We start from the raw sequence: 20,412 nt of genomic DNA on the forward strand, positions 1-20,412 counted from the left end.
TCCAAGACAGATGTAGGGAAAACAGGCTCTGGAATGTCTGTTTTGAAACTGATTGCAGTATGTTAGTGGTGCAGTCCGTTTCATTTCCGGTCCGAGTTTTCCATGTAGCTGAAGGCCACAGGTTCTGTGTTCCAATCCCTGTAGTAAGAGGTATGGGTGTACAGGTGCAGAATCAGTGTCAGTCTGGTGTTGTGCTGATGTGCACAGCAGAGTCCTGCAGAGCGCAGGCTGTGTGTGAAGCAGAGCGCAGGCCAGCGGAGTCAGCAGCCAGGGCAGCTGAATAGCCTGGCACCCGCAGTGTACACAGCGATGCTAGTGTATATTAGGCCAAATTATGTCTACTGTTTATCAGATAAGGACACACACACACAGTATGTTATGTGATTTAGAAAATGCAATTTTATTTAAAACAATAAAAATGCAGCTATCACAAAGCAGACGTACCAATAGACTCAACCACATCTAAAACACTACCAAAATTGTTATAGTGCAAGTCATTCTTTATAGTGAACTATTTAGAATTTATTGCACATAATTCATCAAAATGACAAGCTGAAATCATGAGAAGACAATGCACACAAAACATACTGTTCCATAATGCCACCCTAATTATCAGTTAAAAAACAACATTAAGGCACCTAGTATGTTCATTCAAACCCTTGTGGCCACTATATGTGAGGGGTGGAGGATGCCGGTGTCAGCCATTTATTGTATACAAAATGGGTAAATCCTGTGTGATGCAGTTACAGGTGAGCTGACACGATTGCTTGTGATTGATATTGAAGCAGTTATGATGCACACGTGACTTGAAACCTATGAGTCTTGTAAAAAGTTATATCCAACCTATTGCGTGAACGGAGATTGTGACGTCATGTTATAGATAGCATCTTATAGTAAATCTAGTCATGTATAACATCTATCTATACAGCTGCAGATCTATCAAGTTGCAGAAGTGATTGTGAAAATATAATATGAAAAATCAGTTATGGCTGCAACTACTGTAAATCCTAAGCTGCAGGTGCTTTACCGAATCAATGGAATTCTGTCTGTCCAGCCAGGAAAGCCACCTAAAACAAGAGGCAACCTTATCTACATTAGTCACAATTGGCTTTAAACCTAAAATAAAAAAGCTGCCATCAGAAAATGACCTATGGTTTACGTGTTACATGCATTTAAGTGTTTGGCAATGTTTTATTTTTCATATCAAAATCTTTATTTAAAAAAAAAAAAATAGTAATCTTGCAGTTTTCTCACTGGCCAGTGGAAACTCATATCCTGTCCTTGCAGGAACAGTTTTCAGCAGGTTCTTTATTAACAGAGGCAGGATTACTATGATAGGTGAAACTTTTATGCACAGCTGAATAAAGGATCCAGCACTAACAATAGGTGACGTCACAGCTGACCCTGTACCTCCTTCCTTCACAATGACCTTTTCACAGGTTCATTAGAAAAGATATGGCTGGGGTATCATCAGTGTGGCTATGTACATGTGTTGTTTCCTGAAACAACAGGAAGTCTAAAAAAGCCACAGTGGCCACTGTGAACGTTACAAGATTTCTATTTTCTTTTTTTTAATGCAGATTTTACATAGCGCAAAGAAAAAAAACATTGCAAAAAATGTTTTAGAAATGCAGGTCAGCTAACAAAAACCTGATCTAAACAATAGGTCTGTTTCTAATTATCGCTTCCCTTATTTCATAGATAAACAATCAAGCAGGCTAACAAAACATGGCAAAATCTCTACAATATCAGATGTCTGTGGTAGACATACACATAAGGCTTCTTTTACACATGCCGTCTTTTTTGCAGCCCGTTTTTACGGGCCGTATTGCCGTGATTTTTGCGGTCTTCTGCAGAAAACCTTCTCGGATCGCCATTTTTCCCTGTTGTAACAATTTGCAGGGAAAAAACCGGCGATACGCAAATACAGTGTACCGCAAAAACAAGCTTCCGTTGTTTTTGTGGTACCATTGATTTAAAATGGAGGCAAGCTTGATATTTTTTCATGGCCGTATATAAGGTCCTCACAGCCATACAGGACACGGTGCTCAGATGTATTTATGTGGCCCCATAGAAATCTATTGGGGCAGCAAAAACACGGCAAGTGTAAAAGAAGCCCAAGATAAAAACTGGTCACACCTTTTATTTCGCATCATCACTACATCTGTTTTTTTTCAATTGAATGAATGGGGTTCGGGTCAATACAATACAGTGTTTGCCACAATGTCATATGCATGAGAGTGGCAAACACCGCTTTTGATCACAGGGAAGTCTTCCCCACCGGTTAGAGAGCTGCAGTTCTCACACTGTCAAAAGCCTGCAACTGTGATCAGAGGTATGAAGTTTACCTCTGGTTACTAGTGTCAGATGATGGGACTACTGCTCCCATCATCTGACACCTACAGCCGCTAATTGCAGTGAGAGCAGGAGCGGTGGATGGGAGCATTCATCTGCCGCTCCTGCGCTGTGTATATATGTGTGTGTGTGTGTGTATATATGTATGTATATATATATATATATATATATATATATATATATAGCGTGGGGTCCCCCTTATTTTTTTGAACCAGCCAGACGAAACTTACAGCTGGGGGCTGCAACCCTCAGCTGTCAGCTTCAGCAAGGTTGGTTCTCAAGAATAGAGGGGTCCCCACGCTGGTTTTTTTTTTAAATAAATAATTTGTGGGGATCCCCCATTTTTGACAACCAACCTGACTAAAGCTCACAGCTGAGGGCTGATATTCTCAAGCTGGTAAGGGGCCATTGACCTTGGCCCCCCACAGCCTAAAAAACAGTAGCCTGCAGCTGCCCAGAAAAGGCGCATCTATTAGATGCGCCTATTCTGGAGCTTTGTCAGGTTCTTCCCACTGCCCTGTGGGAAGTGGTGGCAAGTGGGATTAATAAGGGGTTAATGTCACCTTGCTATTGTAAGGTGACATTAAGCCGGCTTAGTAATGGAGAAGTGGCAATAAGACCCCGGTCCATTACTAATCCTAGAGTTGCTAAAGGGTTAAACACACAATAAGAATAAAGTCTTAATGAAAGAATACAACACACATTTTTTCCATCTTTATTAAACTGCTATTCCAATATTGAAGCCCTTGTTCTCCTTCAAAAAACTTAAAAGTAATAAACCAACAATATCCCATACCTGTCCGGCGTACAGTCAAGTCCCACGGTGTAAATCCATCTCAGGGGGTTAATCAGTTTACAACTGGGAGCGGTGCTAATGCGACTGCTTCTGGCTGTAAACTACTGGTGAATGAATGAGAAGCAGCCTGCACAGACTCAGTGAGTAGCGGTGACTTTACTCAGTCTGTGCTTGCTGCCGGCATGAACTCCTGTGACCTCAGCACCGTGGGAAAATGACGATGCTGAGGTCACAGGAGTTCATGCCAGCAGCGAACACAGACTCAGTGACGTCACCTCACTGAGTCTGTGCTCGCTGCCAGCCTAACCTGAGGTGAACTCTTCACTGTGGGAAAATGACAGTAAAGAGGGTACCTCAGGTAATCCATCCATCCCCTGTTAATATGATTTTACCATTTCCCCTCCCTGTCAGTGTAATTTTACCATCCCCCTCCCTGTCAGTGTGATTTGAACTTGAATTGCTGGCTTTTCAAAGGAGGTAAGGTTCTACAGGAAGTTTTTTTTTTCCTCTGGGGGCACTCAACTTTATTAGCTTGCACAAAGAGACACAAAAACGCATGAAAAAAACGCACCTAAGCCTGCATTTTTGCCGCAGCTTCTTTCCTGCCAAGAAATCAGGTTTTGCTGCACAAAAAAAGCATCAAAAACGCCCCGTGTGAACTTACCCTAACTGCCTGATCATTCTCTTTGCCGACACTTTAAACACCATTAAGTAGTTAATATCCTTGTTGGGTATCCTAATCTGATGGAACGTATTACACGAGGTGCCGTACTCTTTCAATTAAATACAGTGTGCATGTTGCACTGTACACCAGGAATTTTTTTTTGACAGCCTGCAGACCCAACAGCAAATGTGCAACACTCTGTCAGCTGGGTATTACAGAATACTGTAGTGCAAGAGAGTGGCCTAAAATGGGCCAGAAGACCTACAATTATTCCGTTACAACAGACAGTTACTCTAATGCTGCATTAACCCACCGAATGTCTTAAGAAAACAAATGTACCCCTATTCCACTTTAAAATCTCTGTCAGCAGCATGTGTGTACCTACCAAAAAGCAGCATACTTTAACAAAACTAAAAAAAAAAAAATTTTTATACTGAGCGACTGAGGGGACAGTCATGAAATGCTGGCAATCAACCTGTGATCGTAGCCGCTACAGTCCAACCACCTCACTGGATCTACAAAATAAAGATACCAAAAAGATACAGAAGAAGGGTTAGAATAGTGCCTACATATTTATTTCTGCTACAGGACTGCTATCAGTACAGGATAAAAATGCATCAATATTTGCAACTGGAATACTAGACATTAGGGTGGGTCCTGTAAATTAATAAAACTGCTCTTTGTTTTCAACGCCATCATCTCCATTGGATTTCTTCTTGACCAGCAGCACAGCAGATCTATCCATATATCCCTTTCGATTATTGAAAATTAATTAAAGTTCTTTATATTTTGTACAGTTCTGATTATCTGTGAGAGAATGTATTCACATACAGAAGAATATTAATGAGAAAACGGATGGGATTATTTGGGTATTCATTAACTGAGATGATGATGCCATTCGCATGCACCCTGCAGCTTGGAGGCAGGGGAAAGTGAACTTGTACCATTTGTGGTGGTAAAGATCGCTCAGTGCTGATCTTTACTTTGGTATTACTGTGTAAACAGGAAGTCAAGTTACCGCCGATCGATAAAAGTTTACCGATTGGCAGTTGTATCGTGCCGCAGGTCTGTCTGCAAAAACAAACCTTATGAAGAGGTTTCTTTACTGGCACGATTTTGTGATAGAGCACAGCTATATAATTTGGAAAGCCTGCTACTGTGACTTCCATTGCTGCAATGTGCGAATGTCCTCAAATACCCAGATCAGAGGTTTAAGTTTATGGAACATATACACCGGTCTATAATCAGGAGCAAGTATTCTTGAGAAAGCTTGCTACCCGATTCTAGGCTTATCTAAAAAGGCTGGAAATCGCCAGATGAAAGAGCAAAAAGCTTGCTTGATGTTCTCGGCAGCACATTGTCCTGTGTAACCAAGAGGCATGCTGTTGAGGAAATATTTTATGTGCACAGAATGATTGTACTAACAACTGTTCTGTGTGCAATGGAATTGTGGTAGACATGTGGTAATCAAGCCTCTGAACACCAATCGCCTGATTGTAGCCGATCAGCAGTTTAATGGTGCCGATTGGCCTGTCTAAACTCAGCAATAGGTGTAAATGCTCGTCAAACAAGATACAGTTCTGCAAACAATCTATTCCATCACAGCAAGTAATTTCACATCAAATAATAAGCCTGGCAAACAACAATGCGCTGGTAAAACTTCACTGAGAAAATGATGAAGGTATATTAAATATCTACATCACATAAATTAAAACCTCTCTAAAAGCAAAAAGTGAAGCTCAAAAACTCCAGCTCAGGCTCCTGCTACAGTAATTCTGTATTGCATCTGCTAGGAAAAGTATGTTGTGTGATTTTAGACAATTCTTTGTCAGTACATTTGCTGTAAAAATATAAACTGTGGCTCTGAATAGCTGTTGACCGATGTCCTCAGCAAAGCATCAGAAGAGACACACTGATTATCTGTAACAGGCAGCAACATCTGATTGTCTTCTGGGCCAATGTGGAGAGTGAGAGGTAGGAAGAGCTCGGACGGCTTCAAATCCAGGCAGTCTGGGGCTGAACTATTGTTTGCTGGGTCTTCTTCATTAATGCTTCTGTCAGTAGGGTCTGCCTCGTCTTCCTCTTCATTTCCTGCTGTGCCTTCAATGTTAAAAAAACAACAAAACACCTTTTTCAATTGCTGTTCCACAGAAATTGAAATGATAAAAGCAGCTCTCCTGTTTAGAGTCATACCTATTAGCGAGAGGTAATACAAAGAGCACCTCTTGTTGAGGATGATCTGCATTGTCTGGGCGCCTATTGATTGCACATGGCCCCATGTAATGAATGATCCAACTGCAGTGACACTGAACACATGCCATCAGCTTCTGAATGGTAAACATTCTGTGATCATTTTATCATTAACCCCTCAATGACCAGCAGTAGGTCTTTTTACTGACCTGAGATATAAGAGAATAGCATCCCCATAGAGATGACAATCCAGCAGCTGTCAGCTGTACACTATTAGCTGACAACTTGCTGCAAAAGCCACGTTCTGTGATGGTAACATCCATATCTGTTTAACCCCTTAAATTCTGCTGACAATAGTGACTTTGTATTATAAATGGTTACCAGAGGATGGGGGCTCCCTCTTTATCCCTATCGGCACCCAGAGATCACGATCGTGTGGTCCTGATGTGGGCGATGGCAATTCATGGCCAAATAGCGGCCTTAGGCCTGTTTCACACTTAAGTTGTTTGACGTCAGTTGAAATCTGCCAAAGAGTAAAAAAAAAATGGATCTGTTTCCGTTTGACAACAAATGGATGCACCGGATCGGTTTTTTTGATGGATCCGTTTCAGCCACTAATGTCTGAAATTTAAAGCAATAGGACTCTGGAAAAGAGAGAGAAAGAGAAAGTGAGAGATAGATAGAGAGATTTTTTTGCTGCCACAATGGGTTTTGGGGCTAAATTTCATGAAAGGAAATTCTCCCGGGCATGCTCAGTATAAAAAGGCGGATCAGCTGGCAGATTCCGTCAATTAACGGTTGGCAACGGATCCATAGGCGGCCATTATAACACATGGCGGACAGCAACGGATCCGTTGCTATCTGCTGTTTTAACGCAGACAAAAAACATTTAATTGTCCGTCCACTCCAGACAGCGGATGCCAAAATTATGACGGATCTGTCAAAAACGGATGCAACGGATGACCATCCGTCAAAATCCGCCGCTAATACAAGTCTATGGGAAAAAAGGCGGATCCACCCAAAAAAAAATGGTGGATTCGTTTTTTTTCGACGTCAAACAACTGAAGTGTGAAACAGGCTTAGAGTCGGGATGAGTTGTCCTTTTAAACGACACCATTGGTTTTACCATGTTGTGTACTCGAAAACGGGAAAAAAATTCCAAGTGCGGTGAAATTGCAAAAAAAGTGCAATCCCACACTTGTTTTTTGTTTGGCTTTTTTGCTAGGTTCACTAAATGCTAAATCTAACCTGCCATTATGATTCTCCATGTCTTTACAAGTTCATAGACACCAAACATGTCTAGGTTCTCTTTTATCTAAGTGGTGAAAAAAAATTCCAAAGTTTGCTTAAAAAAAAAATAAAAAATTGCACAATTTTCTATGACCTGTAGCGTCTCCATTTTTCGTGATCTGAGGTCGGGTGAGGGCTTATTTCTTGAGTGCCGGGCTGACGTTTTTAATGATACCACTTTTGTGCAAATACGTTCTTTTTTTTACTTTATTTTTTTTTTTTACTTTTAAACATTTTTTTTTTTTACTTTTGGCATGCTTCAATAGCCTCTATAGGATGCTAGAAGCATGCGCAACCTGATCGGCTCTGCTACATATGGGCGATGAGCAGATCGCCCATATGTAGCAGATTTACTGCTGTGCTTTGAGTGCCGACCACCGGGCGGCGCTCAAAGCCATCTGCCTGGAACAACCATAGAGGTCTCTATGAGACCTGTTGTTGTCCAGGCAAAACATCGCCGAACCCCCGATCACGTGACGGGAAGGGGGGGGGTCGTCGATGAGCTCATTTCCGGCCCGATGGCCGTTAGTGCTATTTAAATGCCAGCTGTCAGCTTTGACAGCGGGATTTAACTAGTTAATAGGCGCGGGCGGACGGCGATTCCGCTCACGTCTATTGAGGGCACATGTCAGCAGTTCATAACAGCTGACATGTCCCGACTTTGAGGTGGGCTCACCGCCGGAGCCCACCTCAAAGCAGGGGAACCTTACCGATGAGGTACTATTCAGTCATTGGTAAGGAACGGGTTAAAGGGATAATTATTCAAAGTTTGAAAATTTAATTTTATTTTTTTACATTTGTCAAATTTCTGATATGTTTTGTACTTATTAATAAAAATGAGCAACCTAGATTTACAATTATCAAATTTTTATTGTGCCACTAAAAAAATCTCAATCACTGGGATTTGTTTAGGCGTTCCAGAGTTATTACTATATAAAGTGACAATGGTCAGAATTCAAAAATTTGGTCCGGTTAGGCCGGTTTCACACTAGCGCATTTTCAGCGCGCGCACGGCCGGGGGTAGCTCCGCCCCCGATCCGGCTCTCTGCCCGGCGTGCCCGCCCCTTCCTTGTAGCGCCGCCTCCTAGCGGACAGCGGCGCCTGCGATCGGCGCACCCTATCTTTAGCATAGGGTGCGCCGATCGTGCGCAGGCCGTGCGCTAGTTGCGCTTTGACCTGCGCTGCGCACTTTTGACGGTGCGCCGTGCGCGCCAAAATCCGAAAAGTTTGATTTTGGCGCGCACGGCGCACCGTCAAAAGTGCGCAGCGCAGGTCAAAGCGCAACTAGCGCACGGCCTGCGCACGATCGGCGCACCCTATGCTAAAGATAGGGTGCGCCGATCGCAGGCGCCGCTGTCCGCTAGGAGGCGGCGCTACAAGGAAGGGGCGGGCACGCCGGGCAGAGCCGGATCGGGGGCGGAGCTACCCCCGGCCGTGCGCGCGCTGAAAATGCGCTAGTGTGAAACCGGCCTTACTAAGGGGTTTTACCAAGATTGAACGTTATACCCTAATCCATGGTATATAAAAAAATATCTTACTGATCAATGGGGATCTAACCACCGAGACCCCCCCACCAGGCTGGACAACAGGGCTGCACATTACCACTCCAATCCAGGACTGCAGAGAAAGACGCTTGAAAATTCCCAGGAATTACAGAAGTTTTTATAAAACTATACTGGACTTACCACTGTGCATTTTCAGTGAGTGTTTTTTCAAATTCTTCACATCAGTATACGAGTTTCCACACACTTCACAGACAAAAGGCCTTTCTCCTGTATTTGGGACAGTATGGTTAATGTAAAGCATCATACACAGCTACTTGTAGATATGCCCTGGGCCTTAGTATCCCATCATTAGAGATTAAACATTTTGAGCTTTTGAATTCTATACGGACTGCACTGATCGATTCTGCAATAACAAGACTTGTAAACTAATCTCCACAGTCACCTACCTGTATGAGACCGAAAGTGTTTGTTAAGTTCTCCGGAAGAAATGAAACTCTTGCCACAAACTCCACAGATATAAGGCTTCTCCCCTACAAATTGGACAGTAAGTGTACATTAAAGGGTTTGTCCACTACTCTGACAACCCCTTCTCAATCACTATGTTTAACCCCAGTAAAATAATTACCGCTATACTCCTCTCCGGTTCGGCGCCGTTGGCACTGGCTGTCGCAGGGCTTGGATGACATTGTTGTATCACACGAGCCCTGTAGCCAATCAGCGGTCTCTTAAATCTCTCCTTCTTCAAACAAATCTGACTCCCCAAGAAAGTGTGAGCTGCGGCTGCTCTCGCTTCCTCCGGATGTCACATTTTTCTGAAGGAGGGGAGATTGAAGCAGCGACCATTACAATCGACTGCGTCGTAGTGATTGTGCAGGAAAACAGCAGAAAAACATTATCGCACTAAGACCACGATGAATCCGCCGAAAGGTTTATTCCCTTTTACATAAACTACAAGGGCATGTACAGAATTTTTCTCCTGATGACAAGGAAAGGTAATCGCATAATTTCAATATGTTCAACATATAATATGCCCTTAGTAGAAATATTCACCATCCTTTATAACCCGTAGATGACATTTTTATTTCATACTTCTGGTCTGAGCTATTTCACTGAATTAGTCCCTTCTTTTCATTGAGTGTACATGTGTATGGTGGGTCAGGAGCTCAGTATTCCGTTATCTGAAGCAATGGACCAGCTTTATGCTGTAACCTGTACCGACTCCTGCTCTACTGTGCAAACACTTAAAACATATGAATGAAAGAACACCAAAATGAAACCTTTAATAATGGCATGTACTGCTGTGGGATTATACACACTATGGAATCCGATTTCTGTTACCTGTGTGCTTCCTTGCATGAGTAATCAGAGAACTTGAGACAGCAAAAGCTTTTCCACATGTGTCACAGACATACGGTTTCTCTCCTGTGTGTCGCCGCACATGGTAGGTCAGGGTGCTAGCCTGCGCAAATCGCTGACCGCACCTGTCACAGACATATGGCTTTTCTCCACTGTGTTTTCTGAGAAGGGGAAAATAAGGCCTTAGTATAACAGGAAAAATCTTAGCTATACAAGGTACCTCAACAACAGAACTTGAAATGTTGTATTCTTGATCTAACCACATAGGGCAGCATAATCACATCCATTTTCAACCATTTCTGACTATCTGTACAATACTGACTGATTGTGGCCAAACTTTAAAGCTCCACTCCAACAGTTTTTGCATTGCAGTGCTAGAATGGTGCTACTAATCCAAGTTCCCTGCCTCTAGTCTTATGAAGACTGCTGGTGAGTATCTTTTATCAGCGCTGCTCTCATAGTCTTCTGCAAGCTGTGATCTGCCAGATCACTCCAGTATTTGCTGGGTGAGCAATGAAAATTATCAGACCCAGAATGAAGCCAGAATAAGGCGCTCAGACTAACACTGGGAGCTTGTGACCATTACTTCTTTCTTCCGGTCAGTCAGAAGTTGTAGTCACAAGATGGTGGTGAGGGATAGAAGCGGAGACTGGGAACAGCTGAAGACAGTGACCGTTAACTATAATAGGGTCAGGGAACATACAGTGCCTACAAGTAGTATTCAACCCCCTGCAGATTTAGCAGGTTTACACATTCGGAATTAACTTGGCATTGTGACATTTGGACTGTAGATCAGCCTGGAAGTGTGAAATGCACTGCAGCAAAAAAGAATGTTATTTCTTTGTTTAATTTTTTTTTAAATTGTGAAAAGTTTATTCAGAGGGTCATTTATTATTCAACCCCTCAAACCACCAGAATTCTGTTTGGTTCCCCTAAAGTATTAAGAAGTATTTCAGGCACAAAGAACAATGAGCTTCACATGTTTGGATTAATTATCTCTTTTTCCAGCCTTTTCTGACTATTTAAGACCCTCCCCAAACTTGTGAACAGCACTCATACATGGTCAACATGGGAAAGACAAAGGAGCATTCCAAGGCCATCAGAGACAAGATCGTGGAGGGTCACAAGGCTGGCAAGGGGTACAAAACCCTTTCCAAGGAGTTGGGCCTACCTGTCTCCACTGTTAGGAGCATCATCCGGAAGTGGAAGGCTTATGGAACTACTGTTAGCCTTCCACGGCCTGGACAGCCTTTGAAAGTTTCCTCCCGTGCTGAGGCCAGGCTTGTCCGAAGAGTCAAGGCTAACCCAATGACAACAAGGAAGGAGCTCCGAGAAGATCTCATGGCAGTGGGGACATTGGTTTCAGTCAATACCATAAGTAACGTACTCCACCGCAATGGTCTCCGTTCCAGACGAGCCCGTAAGGTACCTTTACTTTCAAAGCGTCATGTCAAGTCTCTCTCTGAGACTGACTGGTTCAAGGTTCTCTGGTCTGATGAGACCAAGATCGAGATCTTTGGTGCCAACCACACACGTGACGTTTGGAGACTGGATGGCACTGCATACGACCCCAAGAATACCATCCCTACAGTCAAGCATGGTGGTGGCAGCATCATGCTGTGGGGCTGTTTCTCAGCCAAGGGGCCTGGCCATCTGGTCCGCATCCATGGGAAGATGGATAGCACGGCCTACCTGGAGATTTTGGCCAAGAACCTCCGCTCCTCCATCAAGGATCTTAAGATGGGTCGTCATTTCATCTTTCAACAAGACAACGACCCAAAGCACACAGCCAAGAAAACCAAGGCCTAGTTCAAGAGGCAAAAAATCAAGGTGTTGGAGTGGCCTAGTCAGTCTCCTGACCTTAACCCAATTGAAAACTTGTGGAAGGAGCTCAAGATTAAAGTCCACATGAGACACCCAAAGAACCTAGATAACTTGGAGAAGATCTGCATGGAGGAGTGGGCCAAGATAACTCCAGAGACCTGTGCCGGCCTGATCAGGTCTTATAAAAGACGATTATTAGCTGTAATTGTAAACAAGGGTTATTCCACAAAATATTAAACCTAGGGGTTGAATAATAATTGACCCACACTTGTATGTTTAAAATTTATTAAAATTTAACTGAGCAACAAAACTTTTTGGTTTGTAAGATTTATGCATCTGTTAATAAATCCTGCTCTTGTGTGAAGTTTGAAGGCTCTAACTTATTTGCATCTTATCAAACCTGCTAAATCTGCAGGGGGATCAATACTACTTGTAGGCACTGTAGATTAATGTCATCACTCCAGAGGTAAAATAAAAAAAATCCTGGGATGGTGTTTAAAAGGAAGACTTAATGGGGGTTTTTCCCCACCAACAAAAGTTGATTTTATTCACTTGATTTTGGAATAATAATAAGTTCCACAATTGGATGTGATTAAATAAAATGTTCCTGTGCTGACATAATCTTATAAATGTGCCCCTGCAATGTTTTGTGTAATGGCTGTGTCTGACCGTGCAGGGAAATGGTCTGATCATACCACAGCTCCTGGGCAGTGGAGGAAGCAAAAGAAAGGATACAGACAAGACAACATGGGATCACAGATGATTTTTTCTGGAGAAAAAACATTAAGGCTGTGTGCCCACGTAAACCTTTTTTTCGCGTTTTTACCGGCAAAAACGCTTAAAAATGGCTTATAGGAAGCATCCCATTCATTTTATTGCATTCTGCACTTTTTGTGCATATTGATGCGTTTTTTCCCGCGGAAAAAACGCATCACGGTAAAAAACGCAGCATGCTCATTAATTCTGCGGAAAAGTCCGCGTTTTTAGCTATTTTCAATGAGACTGGGGACGCGCAGAAAAAAACGCATCAAAAAATCTCTCTCCTTTTCCAGACCGCGGCTCCTTTGAATTTCCTGCCCTTTGCAACTTCAGCGGATCCGTCCAAAAAACGGTCCGCTGACATGCGTTTGTTACACAACGGAAACGGATCCTTTTTTTCCTTTTTGGCAGATTTCAACTGATCACAAAAAAAGGAAGTGTGAAACAGGCCTTAGGGTATGTTCACACGTTGTGGATTGCTGTGCGGATTTCTCCACGAAGAATCTGCAGAATCCGCAGGTAAAAAGAACTGCGTTTTACCTGCGGATTTAGTGCGGATTTTCTGCAGATTCTGTGCAGATTTTGCCTGCGGATTCCTATAATAGAATAGGTGCAAAAACACTGCGGAATCCGCACAAAGAATTGACATGCTGCATGTGCACAGCGGTTTTTGTTTTCCATAGGTTTACATGGTACTGTACACCACATGGAAAACTGCTGCGGATCCGCAAGGCTAAATCCGCTGCGGATCCGCAGCCAAATCCACAACGTGTGCACATAGCCTTAGGGTGATCAATAAGTGGATCAGGAGCCCACGAGAGGTGGTGAGTTCCCCTTCAATGGAAGTCTTCAAACAGGCTGTACAGACATCTGTCTGGGATGATTTAGTAAATTCTGCTTTGAGCAGGGTTTGGACCAGATGACCCTGGAGGTCCCTTCCAACTCTACCATTCTATGACAGTGATTATTATGGGGTCCTTTTGGGTTCCCTTATATGTGTTTGTGGATCTGAAAAAAGGAGCAGCATGAAGGACTTTTTATTTCGGTTTCAAAAACAGACATGGAGTTGAACCCAATCGTACCCAGTAATAATCAGTGGGGCCCTTCTGCTTTTGTTTGCACCGGTTATGAACAGATGCATTTTAGAAATTAAATTCCATTTGTCTGTTCCTAATAAAGGAACACGCAAACAAAGTCTGAACAGAAGTGTGAACTTAAGGCTTATGATAAACATAATAAACACAAATAAAAAACAGCACAACTGAAAACACAGAAAGTAAAGAAAGGCACAAAGAATACAAAAAATAGAGAAACTTCTATACCATTAAAGGGGTTGCCGAGTCTTAGCAGAAAGGTCTATACTCACTCTGTGAGTGCAGACTGCCGAATCACGACAGTAGGTGGGCAGTCACATGACCACATTTATGTAATTTATAGACTTAAGGTCACTTGCCAACTAGACTCCTCCCGCTTCTCCCAATTCTCTTGTTTTGAGAAAAGCTTGGCAAGTTTAGTCGGCACATGACCATAAGTATGCAAATCACATGCATGTGGTTACGTGGCTGCCCACCTCAACGAGGAATCGCAACAGTGTCTGCAGAGCATAAGGTCATGAATCATAAGTCTGAGGTTGTATACATAGAGTGACTGCAGACTATTCCTTTCTGTCCAAACAATCCCTTTAAATATTTTTGAGAACGCAGAATCCTGCAAAAGTGGGGAAAATCCTAACACTGTGTGCCTAGCTGGTCGGATATATCATCTGTATATTTCAGGCGCACCTCTTAGAACATTACTATTGTTACTGACCTGACATGAATCTTTAAATTGCTAGAAGTGGCAAACTGTAGATTGCACATGTCACATTTATAGGGTTTCTCTTCTCCATGATGCATGCGGCTATGAAAGACCAACTGGCATTTCTGAGCAAAACCTTTATCACAAAGCTTGCACTGATAAGGCTTTTCTCCTGAAACCAGAGCACAATTGGAAGCCGCTGAGATCTGGACGGTAATAACAATATGAATGGATCAGATTTTCTGCACTTGTACACAATGCTTATAGGGCATGTCTTATTGTTTGCGTTTCTCTGGCTTCCTAACAATAAAAATGTGCCTATACACTGCAATTAAAGGACCACTAAGCAATTTACTAAAGGGAAAGGTCCAGGAATAGCTTCTACACATTTTTTTTTTTAAAGCCCTTTGGTGAGACGACTATTTTTGCCACAAGTATTAAAAGCGGATGGGTTTCATTAGTATTTCACACAGCCTCATAAATTGCATGGGCAGGTCTGATCCCCAAAATTGCATCAAAACAGTACATACACTGAGCTTAATGAAATGGGCATACGGATCCGTAAAAAACAAAAACCGATGAGTGAAATGTTCCAACCATATGGCTCCATGTGTTGTCCCATTTTTTTGTTAATGGACAGCATGCGGATGAGAAATACTGTCACGTGAATAGGCCTTAATGATATGAAACTCAGCATGTAGAGGTATATGTCTAACCTGACTCACCAGTGCTGTACGCCATGTACTGGCATCGTTCTCTTGGAGCAGAGTAGGAAGAGACTTGATTCACTGCAAACCTTTAACTAATCTTTACAGGCATGTAGCTTGAACATCTTACCCAAATGAGGAATTAACAGCTGTGTAAAGGAATTGGCTGTCTAATAATGGCCTGAGATCACAGCAGCATTGGCACGCAATCTCTCTGCAGTGTAAGGGGTGAGAGGACAGGCAGCACGTGTAATGAGAGACAGTGACTGATCTGCATCTTCAATCTGTAAAATTACAGATAATGCTACCAGGTTCACACCAGTGAATAAGCAGGAGCACAAAAACAATGTGTACTAATATTTACAGGCGCTCCGCCTATAAGATCAACGCTGCTCCCATGCCCCATATTCAGACAGGGAAGTTTTTGTAAATAATGTTTATGAGTACTGATTTCCAAGCTACATTCAGTGGCTCTGGCAGGGCTTACATAAATTGAGCCCCCTCAAAACAGGATTCGGATGTACTGATAGGGCCATTAAATATAGTGATGCAGACGGAGTCACAGTGTTATGGTAAATATTTATACTTTACTTTGATTATTATTTAGACAATTTATATATCTTTGATAGTTTAGTGTTTTTAAATTAGCTTTATAAGAGTTATTCATAAAATCAATAACACGGGGTGTTGTATCTGATATGGAGTTGTCTTTGTGATAAGCGTTCTTTGTTACAGAAGGCATAGGAAACTGGGCAGCACCAGTTTTCAAGGAATTCAACACTTTCCATGATATATGACCTTGTTGTTCCCAACTAAAATACTTTCTTTCCCCAATTAAAATGTCTTCTATCTTAAGTAATGTACAGTCATACTCATTTTCATAGCTCTGTGGTTGTAAGAAAGACTTATGGCTGGCCATCAGAGTGTGGACCAGCCGGTACACTAACAGACACTGGATGTGTGCCCTTGCCTCCTATAGATCGACTCTCTGCTTTGATCAAAACTGGCAAATGTTTGAAACCTTTTGAGTTTCTCCTAAAGCTTCCACACAGGTTCCCACATCAACAGTGTTCTCGGTCATGCATCATTTTCAGCTGTATACACCTAGTTGAGGTGGGCAGCAAGATGCAGTCGACTAGTTAATGGCTCTATCAGCGCATACGCCCAAATCCCATTTTTGCACTGGTTATGAGCTCCAACGGAGCCACTGGACATGGGGGTAAATGTGATGTGAACATAATTACTAGAGCAGCTGTTTAAAGCAGCTTCTAAAAGGGTATGAACTAGGCAGTTAAAAAGCAGGTTTAGTTACACTCAGCACCCTCACTAGTACTGTTGCATTGCTAGTGCTGTAGCCTCCACTGCTCTGTTTACATGCAAGCTGTCTATGTAGCAGCAGCTATGCTATTATTTTTAATAAATTAATGCCTAAAAATATATATTTTACTGTTGAAGAACCCATTTAAGTGAAAAGGACAATGTTCAGTGAACGAGACAAACATTTAAAAAGGTGCACATGGTAAAAAGTGCAGAAGAGGCTGCAGCGGACACAGTGTGTTGTGGCTCCTTCAAACAGCCAACTGGTGGAGTTGTAAGGAGTCGAACACTTACCCATCGGATATTGATGGCCTATGGTAGAGATGTTCTGAACTTGGAAAACCAGTAAAATAACTGTTGATTATGGCCCAAAAAATAACATTAGTGGGTTTAAGCAAGTCTAATTGTCTCACCTGTATGGGTCCGTACATGAGTTTTTAGTTGGTTACACTGAGTGAAAGCTTTTCCACATAGATGACACACGTAAGGTTTCACACCTTTGTGGATCCGCATGTGTCGCCGAAGACTGCTGGCTTCTGAAAAAACCTTTCCACAAATACTGCACGTTGGTTTATTCTTAAAGTATTTCTCATCTACCTCTTTCACTATACCGTCCAACCTGCACATGTTAGATGCACTTGTAATATCCGCCATACAGTGTTCCTTCAGTGCACCGTGCTGTGGCAGCCTGACTTGCCTTTGGTTCAGTGATGTGACCACTGCATCATTTGCTTCTGGAGGAAGGCTTTCACAGTCCAGAACAGTCGTGCTTGGCAGTAAACAGTTATCCTTTTCCTGAGTGGGATGATGATCTGCTAGAGAGTCTGCCAGATTATAGACAGGCAGGCAGGAGTCCGACATAGATTTCTGCTGTTCCATCTTTCTTGGAGGTTTTTGGTTTTGGGTACAGGGTATTTTCCTTTTCCACTTTTTGCTCCTTGCAGTTTTTCTGTTTGTCATCTTCTTAGATCGACACATATCTTTTCTCTTCTCCACTGTTGCAGTATGTACTGGATATGTACTGATGTCAGGGCAGGCCTCAGCAGGAGACAGCTCTGCATTACAGCATTTCTTCACCATAGCAAAGTCCAGTTTAGTTCTACACGTTAGAACGACTTCTTCTAACCTCAAATATTCTGCGGCAGTAAGGATTTCTTCTAAATGACACCTGTATGAAATTTAGTAAGATGTTTAATGCAAGTTATACTGACATATCATACCAACGTTTTATCATGGTATGAAATAACAGTCTTCAAAAGGGTAGAGGAGCATTGCTTTCCAGGTTAGAGCAGAAAAAAATGGATTTTAACAAAACTACAGCAAGAAGCCCAGTAATTGACACATAGCTGGAATCAGGTTCTCTGCTTCTACATCATGCTGTTCTCAGACTGGCCAGCAAAAAACAGATTCCCTTTATTTAATAATAATTTGCACCATCATTCATTATTACGTGAGTAATTGAACTTGACACTAAGAAAGCTGCAGTAAACAGTGAGTAATAACAACCCACAGGATTTTACCTGATTAATGTAGAAAATCATCAGAAAACATAGCTTTCTAGTACAGGTAAAAAAAAACACACCAGTCCTTGTGTGTTATGGTGCTGTAACACAGCACATAGAGCTAAACTTTTGGAACATTAAAAAATACTGCAAAAAATATCCCTCTGAAAAACAACACAGAAAAATTGGTTGTATGGCTATTTGATGTCTATGAGCAGCGTCACTCAGTAAGAGGTCTATACAGCAGCCTCGGCATCTCCTATGTGATATCCATACAGCAGCCACAGCGTCTCCTATGTGAGGTCTATACTGCAGCCTTGACAACTTCTATGTGATATCTATACAGCAGCCTCGGCGTCTCCTATGCGAAGTAAGCAACAGCATAGGTGTCTCCTATGCAAAGTACGCAGCAGCCTCGGCATCGTCTATGCAAAGTACGCAGCAGCCTCAGCATCTCCCATGCAAAGTACACAGCAGCCTAGCCGTCTCCTATGCAAAGTAGTCAGCAGCCTCGGCGTCTCCTATGCAAAGTAGTCAGCAGCCTCGGCATCGTCTATGCAAAGTACGCACCAGCCTCAGCATCTCCTATGCGAAGTATGCAGCAGCATCGGCGTCTCCTATGCGAAGTATGCAGCAGCATCGGCGTCTCCTATGCGAAGTATGCAGCAGCATCGGCGTCTCCTATGCGAAGTATGAAGCAACCTCGGCGTCTCCTATGCGAAGTATGAAGCAACCTCGGCGTCTGTGAAGCTTGCAGCAGCATCGGCGTCTCCTATGCGAAGTATGAAGCAACCTCGGCGTCTCCTATGCGAAGTATGAAGCAACCTCGGCGTCTGTGAAGCTTGCAGCAGAATCGGCATCTCCTATGTGAAGTATGCAGCAGTCTCGGTGTCTCCTATGTGAAGTATGCAGCAGTCTCAGCGTCTCCTATGTGATGTATACAGCAAAACTCTCACTGCTTGTGTTCTATAAATGTTACTTGAGCAGTGATGACTTTCCCACTTTGTGGAGGCCTGCAGTGTAATAAACAATTGTGTTGAAAACAACTTAGAAAAGTTATCACTGCAAAGAGGCAACCAGGCTCCATAATAATGCAAACTATGAAAAGCAGTTACGAGTGGCAACTAGTGATGGGCGAGCTCGTGGATGTTCGATCCACCTGAACATCTAAAAATAAGTTTGGTTCAGATACCTGAACCCTATACAGATGAATAGGGGGTCCGAACATACGTTGTTTGCCACGCTGTCATCTACATGAGAGTGCGGCAAACACAGGCTCTGATCGCCAGTAAGATCATTAGTTTTCACGCAGCAAGTGGTGCCGTAAGTGAGGTGACCGGGATTCATCAGATTTGAACTCCGGCGAACTTTCTGACGGCAGCTCAGCGCTAGACACTTATGGGGATAGCAGTTGCATCACTGATGTGACCGCTATCCAAATCATCCTGATAGTCGTGGGGCAGAATGGATTACTGTATTTTTCGGATTATAAGACGCACCGGACCATAAGACGCATCCTAAATTTTCAGGAGGAAAAGAGAGAGAAAAACAAATAATGTGTCAAATGGGGGTCTGTCTTACAGTCCGAATTCAGCTTACCGGGGGGGGGGGGGGGAAGTCACAGGGGGTGTTTCCTGGTCCAGCGATATGACTCCCATCCCAGACCGATGCGGCAGGTTCGGCGGTGCTAGTGGTGCGGGGGCTCCACTGACATTTTCTGGAAGCCTGGAGCCCTCGCACATTCATTGCTGCAATGCGGTGGCATCCGGGAAATCCCATCCCAGGCTGGTGCGGCAGGTTTGGCGGTGCTCTGTGGTGCAGGGGCTCCGTCGGCATTTTGTGAAAGCCTGGAGGCCCCCCGCACATCCATTGCTGCGATGCGGTGGCCTCCAGGAAAATGGCCGCCAGGGGCAGCGCATGCTCTAATTGAGATCTTGGGAGACGAGATCTCAATCTGAGCATGCGCCTCCCCTGGCGGCCATTTTCCTGGTGGCCACAGCATTGCAGCAGATTGAAATCTCGGCAACGAGATCCCATCCCGAGATCTCGGGAGACAACATCTTGTTGCCGATATCTTAATCTGAGAATGCGCCATCCCCAGCGGCCATTTTCCCGGAGGCCACCGCATCACAGCAATGGTTGTGCAGGGGGCCTCCGGGCTTTCACAAATGCTGGCGAAGCCCCCCCAGCACCACCGAGCACCGCCGATTCTGCAGCACCAGTATGGGAAGGGAATGTGATCATCGCCCTGTAGCGTCGGACCGGGAGCGCTGCAGAATCGCCCGACTCCTGCTGTTGCCACACTACTTTTAAGCATACTCCGACTATAAGACGCACCCCCATTTCCCCC

At 43.4% G+C, this 20,412-nt stretch overlaps 1 protein-coding gene across 3 annotated transcripts in view; it reads right to left on the minus strand.

Moving 5' to 3' along the window:
• Positions 1 to 376: 376 nt before the first annotated feature.
• MYNN (myoneurin) overlaps positions 377 to 20,412 on the minus strand; it is a 33,762-nt gene continuing 13,726 nt past the window's right edge. For all 3 annotated transcript variants that reach the window (XM_073578906.1, XM_073578908.1, XM_073578907.1), the window contains exons 3-8: positions 16,974 to 17,728; positions 14,549 to 14,708; positions 10,139 to 10,317; positions 9,247 to 9,330; positions 8,981 to 9,067; positions 377 to 5,915 (exon numbers count right to left, since the gene is read on the minus strand). In XM_073578906.1, the coding sequence (XP_073435007.1) occupies positions 5,644 to 5,915; positions 8,981 to 9,067; positions 9,247 to 9,330; positions 10,139 to 10,317; positions 14,549 to 14,708; positions 16,974 to 17,728 (1,537 nt within the window). In that variant the 3' untranslated portion in view covers positions 377 to 5,643. The remainder of the gene's footprint in view (positions 5,916 to 8,980; positions 9,068 to 9,246; positions 9,331 to 10,138; positions 10,318 to 14,548; positions 14,709 to 16,973; positions 17,729 to 20,412) is intronic.

Source organism: Dendrobates tinctorius, unplaced genomic scaffold (assembly GCF_039654945.1).
Source record: "Dendrobates tinctorius isolate UK_male_01 unplaced genomic scaffold, ASM3965494v1 ptg000060l, whole genome shotgun sequence".
NCBI classification, from domain to species: domain Eukaryota; kingdom Metazoa; phylum Chordata; class Amphibia; order Anura; family Dendrobatidae; genus Dendrobates; species Dendrobates tinctorius.